General features: G+C 59.3%; 1 protein-coding gene across 2 annotated transcripts; it reads left to right on the forward strand.

Annotated features, from left to right (window-relative positions):
- The first annotated feature begins 5,889 nt into the window (after positions 1-5,889).
- Positions 5,890-9,302, forward strand: MYL2 (myosin light chain 2). 2 transcript variants are annotated; one of them, XM_068654091.1, is made up of 7 exons: positions 5,890-5,964; positions 6,872-6,961; positions 7,120-7,195; positions 7,709-7,813; positions 8,398-8,473; positions 8,556-8,604; positions 9,030-9,302. In XM_068654091.1, the coding sequence occupies exons 1-7, from the start codon at positions 5,962-5,964 to the stop codon at positions 9,126-9,128; spliced, it is 498 nt and encodes a 165-aa protein (XP_068510192.1). In that variant the 5' UTR covers positions 5,890-5,961; the 3' UTR covers positions 9,129-9,302. The 2 variants fall into 2 exon arrangements, with proteins under 2 accessions (XP_068510192.1, XP_068510193.1); XM_068654092.1 differs by having other exon boundaries at positions 5,941-5,964; positions 6,837-6,961.
- The last annotated feature ends 482 nt before the right edge of the window (positions 9,303-9,784 follow it).

Below are 9,784 nucleotides of genomic sequence, written 5' to 3' on the forward strand. Positions count from 1 at the left end.
CCGGCGGACAGCGAAGCGGCCCCGGCACCCGGCTCCCACCTCGGCGGCCATCTTGGGGCACGGAGCCGGGGAGACGCCGAGCCCGGCCCGGCCCCGAGCCCGCCCGCCCGCCGGCATCGCCTCCACACGGCTCCGTTCCTCACAGGGGGTGGGGGGGGGGGAGCTGCAGGGCCCCCTGAGGAAAGTTGGGAGGTGGCGGTCCCGAGCTGGCCCCCCGGGGGGGGGGGGGGGGGGATCTTTACTCGCCCTCAAGGGGTCGTGAGGGTTTGGTGCTGGAAAGGGGGGGAATTTGGGTGTAAATCCCGCTGTGGGCACACCGAGCCCAGCAGGAGCTTCATGTGGATCACACTGGGTTTCACGTTTTGTTTTCCTCACACCATGGGGTGAAATGGGGCTGGGGGGTAATGGGGGTCACGGCGCTGCTGGCTGAGATTTGGGGAACGGAGGGGATGCTCTGCACGCAATAAATTCCTGCTGAGGAGCTGGCAGCGAGAGCCTGAACACCTACAAGAGCTCAGGAGATGCTGTAGGGCTAGACCACATCCCAAGCTGTGCCCCACAGGCTCACCCCACAGGCATGGCTCAGGTCCAGTCCCTCTTTTCTCGCTCCTTTTTTGCCCCCCTGAGCCAGGAGTGGGGTCCGGGAGGAGAAGAGAGGCGCCCAACGTGACCTTGGCACCGTCCTGCAGCGTAAAAAGCAGTGAGGAAAGGATCTGGTCCTTCTCCTCTCTCGTGCTCGGAGAAGCTCGGAGCCGCCTGCAATCCCACGATCGCAAAACGCCCCGGGGCAGAGGAGCGAGTGAGGAGAAAATCAAAGTGCAAAAAATAAAAATAAAAACGATTTGCAGGAGCCGAGACAGTTGGTGTTAAGGAGAGCCTGGCTGCACCGCTGGCCCCTCACCAGGGCTGCCACCAGCCCCCGGTGCTGGGCCACGAGGGCAAACTCCACGCTGAACCCACGACCCCGATGGCACCAACACCACAACAGAGGCACCCAGGGCCTCTCACAGGTTTTGGTTACCCGCTGCAGGACACCGGCAGAGACGGGTGCTGGGCGAGGGGACCCTCCCCTGTGCCCACAGAGCTGATCTGTGCCCACCGCTCTCCCTCTGAGGGCACGGAGGAGCCCGCTCATCCATCAGGAGTAAAAACCAGCGCGGCGTCTTCGGCGAGCAAACTCAATTGTGGGCTTCAAAGGAATGTTTCTGTTCGGCCAAATCATTCATAACTCACTCCTCAAAGAGGAGAGGGGCTGCGCCCCGAGGCCGGCAGCGTGTCCCCAGCCACCTCGGGCACCCCGGGGACAGCGAGGGGACCCGGCCCTGCAGCCCCCCTGCCTCTCCTGGCCGCCCCCCAGCCCGGGCAGCGCCGCGGGGCGCAGGTTAATAAATCAGTTTGTCTCCAGAACGGCTCGCTTTGTGCGCCTGACAATAGCCCGTTGTAAATGGCAGCCCCTCGCCTCCTCTTCTGAAAGGCTTTTAATTAAAATATGGCAGGAGATTTTCTGCGTACTTAAAAATAATAAAATAAAAAAATAAAAAAAAATGTTGGGTTTCAGCACGCTCCCATTTCAGGCGTTAATTTATTCTCGCCTTCCTGTCGTTTGTGATCCCCCCGATAAGTCCTTTGTGCCGCGATCCGGCCCCATTGGGTGACAGGGGCAGCGGGTGCTTCATCCCCAGGGTGGGCAGGGGGACGCGGGGACCCGCACCGAGCCAAACCAGTGCTCCCAGTGCCCCCAGTGCCCCCAGTGCCCGTCAAATGATTTAAGCTGTTGCTTGACAGCGTGGCGGCCCGCTGCTGGAGGTGATTCCCCCTGCTTCGTGGCCAGTTGCCCTCTCCCCGCAGCCTGCCCCTCTCCTTCCCACCCCCTTTCTTCCCTACCTCCCTCCTTACTCCCCTCCCTGCCCTTCTCCTTACCCCTCTCCTCCTCATCGTCTCCCAGCCCCTCTCCCTGCCCTTCTTCTCACCCTCTCCCTACCCTCTCTCTTCCTACCCTTGTCCCTTCCCCTCTCCCTGTCCCTCTCCTCCTCATCCTCTCCTTGCCCCTCTCCCTTCCTCCCCCCTCTCCTCCTCCTTTCCCTGTCCTTCTCCCTTCCTCCCCCCATCCCCATCCCTATCCCTTCCTCCTCCCCCCTCTCCCTGCCCCTCTCCTCTCCCCGTCCCTCTCCCTCCCTCCCTCCCCCGTCCCTGCCCTCTCCCCGTCCCCTCCCCTCCCTCTCCCCGCAGCCCCCTCCCCGCTCCCGTTACACCGGCGACACCTGGCGGCCACCGCGCCCCGCAGCGCGGGCAGGGACCGGGACACGGGGAGGGGGACAAGGGGGGGGACACACGGGGAGGGGGACACACAGGGGACAGCGAGGGGGACACGGCTGCACAGATTGGGAGTGAGAAGCGACACAGGTAAAGGGTGAGGCTGTGACACCGCTGGGGACACGGGGGGCACGGGGATGGGGACATGGGGGGGACACCAGGGACACGGGGGGGGCACCGTGTGGCATGCACCAAGCTGTGCCCGGCCTCAGCCCTCGGTGTCACCGAAGCCCCCATGCCCTGACCCCTCCGCCGCAGCGGGGCCGGCCGCCTTTCAGCCAAGTCTCCTTATTTCCAGGCGCGTTCCCGCTACAATTAGCACATGCTCTTTAATTAATTTCCCTCTTTTATTGCTTCGCCCGAAATTATCTCGACCGTGGCGCCGTTCGGCGTGTGCGCGGCGTGTGGTGCTGCTATTTATGGCTTTCCCCTGCCCGTGCCACGGCTCTTGGGGCCGGGGCTGCTGCCTCCTCTTGGGGCCGCATCCTGCTCTCGGAGCGGGGCACATCCCCAAAGAGGGCCAGCAGCGGCGTCCGCCCTTGGCCCCCTCACCTTTGGCTGCTTGGCCCTGCTCCAAAGGACGCAGGGAGGTGGCCAAGGGCATGGGGACAATTTGGGGCACACCAGCTTGGCTCTGTCACCAGCCAGAATCAGGACACACAGCCCATTTTCCCTGTCCCCTTTGGTGGCCACCACCATGCTGCAGCACTGGGCTGCACAAAACCCCATCTTTCTACCTTTAATAAGCTCTCCGCCTTTAAAAACAATCATTACCAATAAACAAATATGCCGGGCGGTGTATATAAGCATCAAATTAAGTAGCTACAAGCATTCGTTATATTTGATATAGCCTTGTTAACTGGAAAATCCTGGGTTTGGAATATGTATTGATTTCGGCGAGCATATATTATTTTACTGTAAGTACCAACAGCCATTGTAGTTAATATACAACAGTTTAATTTAAAATGCATTAGTTTAATAAAAATGCATAAAATAGAAGAGAATTGCATTAGCTTCAATGAAAAATTCAATTTCATAAATATTATCCAGTGTTAAAATGCATTGATTTCCCAGGAAAACGTATTGGTCAGAGGTAATTTACATTGGTTTGAATGGGAACGTACCGGTGTGTATACATATGTATTAGGTTAGTCAAATCTATCCGGTGGCAGGAACAAAACAGCGCTTGGAGCAAAAGATAGCCACAAGGGAAGCGAGATGGCAGGGCTTGGGCTGGCTCTGGGGTGCCCTCACCCTTTAGGCACCCCCAAATTGGCTCCCCCGGTGCCGGGGGCTCCCCGTTATCGGCCGCGGGCAGGACTTGGCCGGGGCGCAGGCACCCGTCTGGCTCAGGAGGAGCTCGCACCATGCGAGGAGCGGGGGTTAATCAAATCCTTTTGACTCCATTTTTTATCGAGCTCAAGAGGGGCCGTCCTATTAATTAGCAAGGCTTTTTCATGTAAAACACAGGCTCCTTTGCAGATAAGCAGGGACGATGCTTGATTTTGCCGTGGCACAGATAGGTGCATTATTCCCCGACACCCATTCGCGGGCTGCAACCACTTTCCCGTAGCTCTTTTGTTCACTGCACAGCTCCGTATGTATAAATGCGTGTACATATATATTTAAAAGACTCGGTTTTTTCCTGGTAAATCCCCCAATATCCACAGCAGGGGAAGGAACAGAGGTGCCCGGAGCCGGCTCCATCCCCAGGCAGGACCCTGCTCCCTGCTGGAGGGGCAGGATGCGGCCCGTGCAGCGCAGAGGAGGACGCCTGGCAGCGAGAAGTGAGCAGCGGAGCAGATGCACCGTCTTACAAATCACGGCAGAAGCGTGCCCAGCCATCTGCACCCCGTCCCCAGCCAGGGTTTTTGTGCTGTGCTCAGCCCCTGTGCCTGCAGCATCCCTTCAAAGCCACCCTTTGGTAACCCCCCCTAGCGTGTCCCCTATCCGTCCCGATCAGGTCTGGCCTCTTCCAGGCTGGGCAGACACAAAAGATGCTTCCCACACACACCCCAAATATATTTTGGGATGTCTCCACAGCTCTGGGGCTGGATGGGGATGCCCCAGCAGGGATGCGGAGCAGGGGACAGGCAGCACCCAAGCGGTGCTGGGGGCTCCGCAGGCGAGCGGTCCCGTTACACCACTGCGCATCACTTCCCTGATGCTTATGGATTTTTCCTTAATGCCACAAATTAAGGTAATTGGGCTCGGCTGGCCGATGGATTCAGCTCAAGTTGGCAGGGGAGGGAGCGCCCGTGCTGGGATTGATCCCGCTCATCCCAGCTGTGCCTGCATGCCCTGGGCTGCTCCTCACCCAGCTCTGCCCCTCTCCGCTCTCTCCTCTGCCTTTTGGTTCAGACAGACCCCAAAAACCCGCCCTGAAATCCATTTCAGCCTCAGCTGAAGCCTCATCCAGCCCAGATGATTGCTGCTGGAGCGGATCGGAGGGGTGAGTGCCAGGGATCAGCGGCGGCACTCACACCCTCTGGGGAACAAGGGCAGCGTCTGGGCACAGCCCGCAGCTCTGGGATCCTCTTTCACAGTCCCTTTTGTTCCCAGCCGTGTCCCAGCCCTCCCACGAGCCTCAGCATGCCTAAAAATACCGAAGGCAAAACATCCCTGCCACCCGGCAAGGCCCCGAGCCGCCAGCGGCTGGGACGGGGAAAGTTAATGGGTTTTGGGATCGGGGCTGAGCAAGTGTTTGGCTTCAGCAAGGGACAGGTGCCCTGGGGGGGGGGACACAGCCAGGAGCCCTGCACTCCTCCTGCCTGGCTCTGTGGGAGCTCAGCATCCTCCACCGGCCTCATCCTGACCCTTTTGGGATGGGCACTGCGTCTCGACTGGCAGGGTGATAGGGTCACAGGGTGACAGGGTGGCAGGGTGACAAGGTGGCAGGGTGGCAGGGATGGTCCCCTCCAGCTGGAGACATCGGGTGGCCAGGCAGCTGTTCTTGCTGCTTTTGGGCATCACAAATGATCGGGCCCCACTGTTCCGTCTTTAGCTGCCAAGCAGGGTCGGGTTTTGCCATGCAGATGCATTAATGAGGCACGAAACCTCCAATTCTGGCAGAAATATCCCCATCCCATAAGCATGGGGGGGCTGTAGCCAGGGTGGTCCTGCCATTGTGAGCAGCAAGGGGACCTCAGCAGCTTTCCACCCCAAAACAAATGTCCCTCAGAGGGAAGACACACCAACAGGGCACGGGAGCACAGCGCTGAGCCTCGTTCCCCATGCCAAATCCCCCCCCAAAGAGCCCAGCAGAGGGGAAAAGCAGAGCCCCTGCCCTCCCCGAGTGACAAACACAAGTGGGACCGGTCCCCGTGTGAGCTCCAGCAGGTCAGCATCCCAGGGTGGGAGCTGCTGGGGCCTCCCGGCACCCCGCTAACCTTGAGAGCCTCCGTGCCTCGCATGTCACGCCAGGCAGTGACAACAACAAGCTGCTATTCCAGATTAGAGAAGGAGGCAGAGAGAAAAAGTCAGCGACAAGAGGGTTGGGGGCGGCTGGTTTACCTATTACAGCCAAAAGTGGGCAGGGGGTTATTTTTAGCCCGGAGCGAGCCGTATTTATTGTTTCGGCCCTGGGGGGAGAGGAGGGACTGCCTCTGAGGTTCCTCCTGCGGCACCGCCAGCGCCCGAAGCGAAGCCATGGTGAGCTCCGAGCTGCGGCGGGCAGGGGCAGAAACCGCGGTGTTGGCTCAGCACCGGGATGGCCCCAAAGGGCAGTGAGAGGTGGAGGTGGTGGGGATCCGAGGATCCTTTCTGCCCCATGGAGGGGATGAGCATCGGCAGCATCCTGCGGGGATCAGCAGGGAGAGGAGAGGGCAGAGGGGTGCTTCCCACATCAGCTGCAGCCAGCAGAGTTTTCTTACTGGGGCGGGCTCCTTCGGGGTGCAGCCGGCAGCTTTTCTCCTTCCCTTCCTCTAGGCAGCGAGGGGAAGGGCAGCTCTGCCCCCTGAATCCCTCCCGCTCTGTTCCCTTTTGGCAAAATCTCATTTGGGGAGGGGGAAAGCTGCAGGGAGGGGATGCTCGGCAGGCCAGCAGGGTCGTGCAGGGAGCAACTCTGTCCTCATCTCCCTAAAAGACCAGCCAAGGTATTTCTGGTTGTCTCAAACCCCTGCAAAGGAGGAGGTCGATTTTTTAATAAGCAAACGTGTTAATGAGTGCTTTGTTCTTAATGAGAGGCCCAGAGCAGTCAGGAGACACCTAAAAATTGACGCATGCTCCTGACCCCACACCTGGGCAGATCCCGGCCAGTTCACCCACCGCTGCCTTTCCTGGGAAAGCGATTTCCCAGCTCCTCTTTGCTCTGACCTATTTGGCAAAACTCATCAGGAAAGCAAAGAAGGAGTTGTACTTGGGGCAGGACTCTTACAGCTCTGCAGCATCTCAGGGCTCCCCAGCTCCTGAGCAATGCAGGGGGAAAACCACCGAGCACCCAGGGATTAAAGCCCGGAGCTACCGTGAAGGATTTGTGGCTAAGCACCGGGTAGTTTCAGGCTTTTATTCCACACCATAAAAAGGCAGCGAGTTCCTGAGACGTGCTTGAACCCCGCAGGCACCCAAGAAAGCCAAGAAGAGGATCGAGGGTGCTAATTCCAACGTCTTCTCCATGTTCGAGCAGGCCCAGATCCAGGAATTCAAAGAGGTAGGTGGATTTGGTGGAAGTGACCGAGAGGGTTTTGGCCAAGGTGTAGGGTGTGCGTGGCACCAGGGCTGCTGTGGGGAGCCATCACCCCAGGGGGCAGGGGACAGGGTTGTTCCTTGGCTGGGTGATGACCCCCAGCCCTCCTCCTCTGCTCCCAGGCCTTCACCATCATGGACCAGAACCGGGACGGCTTCATCGACAAGGCGGATCTGAGAGACACGTTTGCTGCGCTCGGTGAGCCCCCTTTAGGAACATCCCCACCCCAGCAGCTCCGACGGGAGACCTGAAAAGTGAGAAACCAGCCAGGAGCCCCCATTCAGCCCCCATTAACTGCGAGAACCTGGCCCTGGATGATCCCCAACCAATTTTTCCATTTGTTCCCCACTGCCAAGCAGCACCTGGGTGTTGCCAGCCGGCAGCACCCCTGGGTTTTTGGGTGTGAGGGGGATTTGCAGGACCTGTGGGGAATCCCAAAGATCACCCGACTCAGGTAAAGGGATGTGGGCTTTCAGTCCCCTTCATTCCCGACAATCAGAGCTGTCTGGGTACAGCTCCCTCTGGCCTGATCATGACACCAGTGACAGGGTCACCAGGGCCAGGAGGACCCATAGCACCGGTGGCTTTGGCCGAAAACCTCTGATGAGGACCCAGACTGATCCGTGGGGCAGTGGGGCAGGGGAATGCCCCGCTTTTTCCCCCAGAAAAAGTCTCCCGTGGGTGTCCTTCACCAGCACCGCTCTCCCCTAGGGCGCCTGAATGTGAAAAACGAGGAGATCGACGAGATGATAAAGGAGGCGCCCGGCCCCATCAACTTCACCGTGTTCCTCACCATGTTCGGGGAGAAACTCAAGGGTGAGAGGGTGCCCAAGGAGCCAGGGGTGGGCTCACACTCAATGTCCTGTCCCACCTGGCACTCTCCGTGCCTCAGTTTCCCCGTCCATTTACAACGAGCATGCAGCTGCGATGTCCTTGTCCCCACAGAAAGAGGGGACAGGTCCTGCAGTGCCTGCAGCACCAAGAGTGGCACCAACGGCCCCTGCCCGGCTGCAGCCCCTATCATTTACACCAGCTGAGGCATGCAGCCTTCCCCCAGATCTCCTGGAGGCTCTGCGGCCCCAAAGACCTCCTCCTGGAGCTCTATAAATACACCCAAAAGATTAGATAAGCGCCGGATGCCGGGGCGGAGGCGACGCAGCCTGCTTGGTGGGCACACCGTGACCACGCGTCTGTCTGCTCCTCCCCGTGTCAGGGGATCCTGGCCAACACAAGAGGGCTGGAGGGATTTAGGGGGGCAGGATGTCAGCTTTCCAGCAGAGCCCCCCCGGTTCCCAAATCCCACAGCGTTTTCCAGGGGAAAGCAGGGATTTGGGAAGCAGGAGGCTGCACTTGGCTGCTTCTTCCACTGCTTCCAATGGTCACGGCCGTGTCACCCTCAGGTGCCGACCCGGAGGAGACGATCCTGAACGCATTCAAGGTGTTTGATCCGGAGGGCAAAGGGCTGAAATCCGCCTAGTGAGTGCAGGGGTGCTCGGGGAGGGGATGGAGGGCTCACCCCGAAACCTGCCCGGTGCTCACCTCAACCTCTTGTTTGCAGCATCAAAGAAATGCTGATGACGCAGGGCGAGAGGTTTTCCCAGGAAGAGGTACGTGTCCCTGCCACCCCTCCACCAGCCCCACACACCAAAAAATCCCTGCCTGTGCCCAGGGGGTTGAATTGAGCTGCTTTGGTGCTGGGTCCTCTTCCCTTTCCCTGCTGGGTCCCCCTGCCCAATTCGGGATCTGCTCACACCTCAGTTTCCTGTGTGAGAGGTACATGGCTGAAGGGCAGGGCAGGCAAAGTCAAATTTCCACGAAATCCCATTAAAGCAAGCAATAACGTCCTGCCAGAAGCCACCTCTCACCCCACAGCAGGGCACGAGAGAGCTGGGGCTTCTTTGCCCCTCTCATCCCCTTGGCCAGCACAGCTGTGGGATGGGACCGGCCCTGAAGCCACACCACAGCTTGTGCAAGCCATCAGCCCCAGCCACAAACCCCTCCCATGTCGCCTCTTCACCCTTTTTCTTGGCAGGTTGACCAAATGTTCGCTGCCTTCCCTCCAGACGTCTCTGGCAACCTCGATTACAAAAACCTCGTCCATGTCATTACACATGGGGAGGAGAAGGACTAAGCCATGCTTGTGCCCAGTGCTGGGGTCAGCTCTGTGGGGTCACCTCTCTCCTGGTCACACCGGGGGTCCCTTCGCCCCTCTCCCTGGTCCTCTCCATGACGGAGATTTGCTCATCGTGGGGAAAAGAGCTCTGAACAGCACCCACAATAAAGTGCGTTTTGGGGTTTGCCTGGATGTACGGTGTGTCTGTCATTGAATCCAACTCCTGGCTCCACACGGGACCACCCAAAAATCAGCCCATGTGTCTGAGAGTGTTGTCCAAATGCTTCTTGAACCCGGGGAGCCTGTCCCGCACCCGACCACCCTCTTGCTGAAGAACCTTCTCCTAAGACCCACCCTGCCCCTGCCCCTCACAGCTTCACGCCATTCCCTTAGGTCCCATCGCTGGTCACCAGAGATGTCCCTCACCTCCTTCCTAGGAGCCACAGGGTGACCCAGAACCCCCCCATGACCAAACCACGTTGGGTTTTGCAGTGAGGAGAACCAGACCCAGCCTCTGCTCCCCCTCAGCACACGCTGCCCGCCCTGCCCCGATGCTGCCAGAGCTGTGGGCTGCAGGACAGCAGCTGCTCCCACCCCCAGCCGCGGGTGAAACCGTGCTGAAATATCACCCGCAGAGCTTTGGGAGCCCGCGGGAGGCGTTGGGTTCCTTCCAG

The sequence above is a fragment of the Anas acuta genome, chromosome 17, assembly GCF_963932015.1.
Source record: "Anas acuta chromosome 17, bAnaAcu1.1, whole genome shotgun sequence".
NCBI classification, from domain to species: Eukaryota; Metazoa; Chordata; class Aves; order Anseriformes; family Anatidae; genus Anas; species Anas acuta.

Excerpts from the sequence above, each read along its gene's own strand:
- MYL2 (XM_068654091.1), top strand. Across the intron at positions 6,962-7,119 it reads AGATCCAGGAATTCAAAGAG|GCCTTCACCATCATGGACCA; the intron begins GTAGGTGGATTT and ends CTCTGCTCCCAG. Across the intron at positions 8,605-9,029 it reads AGAGGTTTTCCCAGGAAGAG|GTTGACCAAATGTTCGCTGC; the intron begins GTACGTGTCCCT and ends TTTTCTTGGCAG.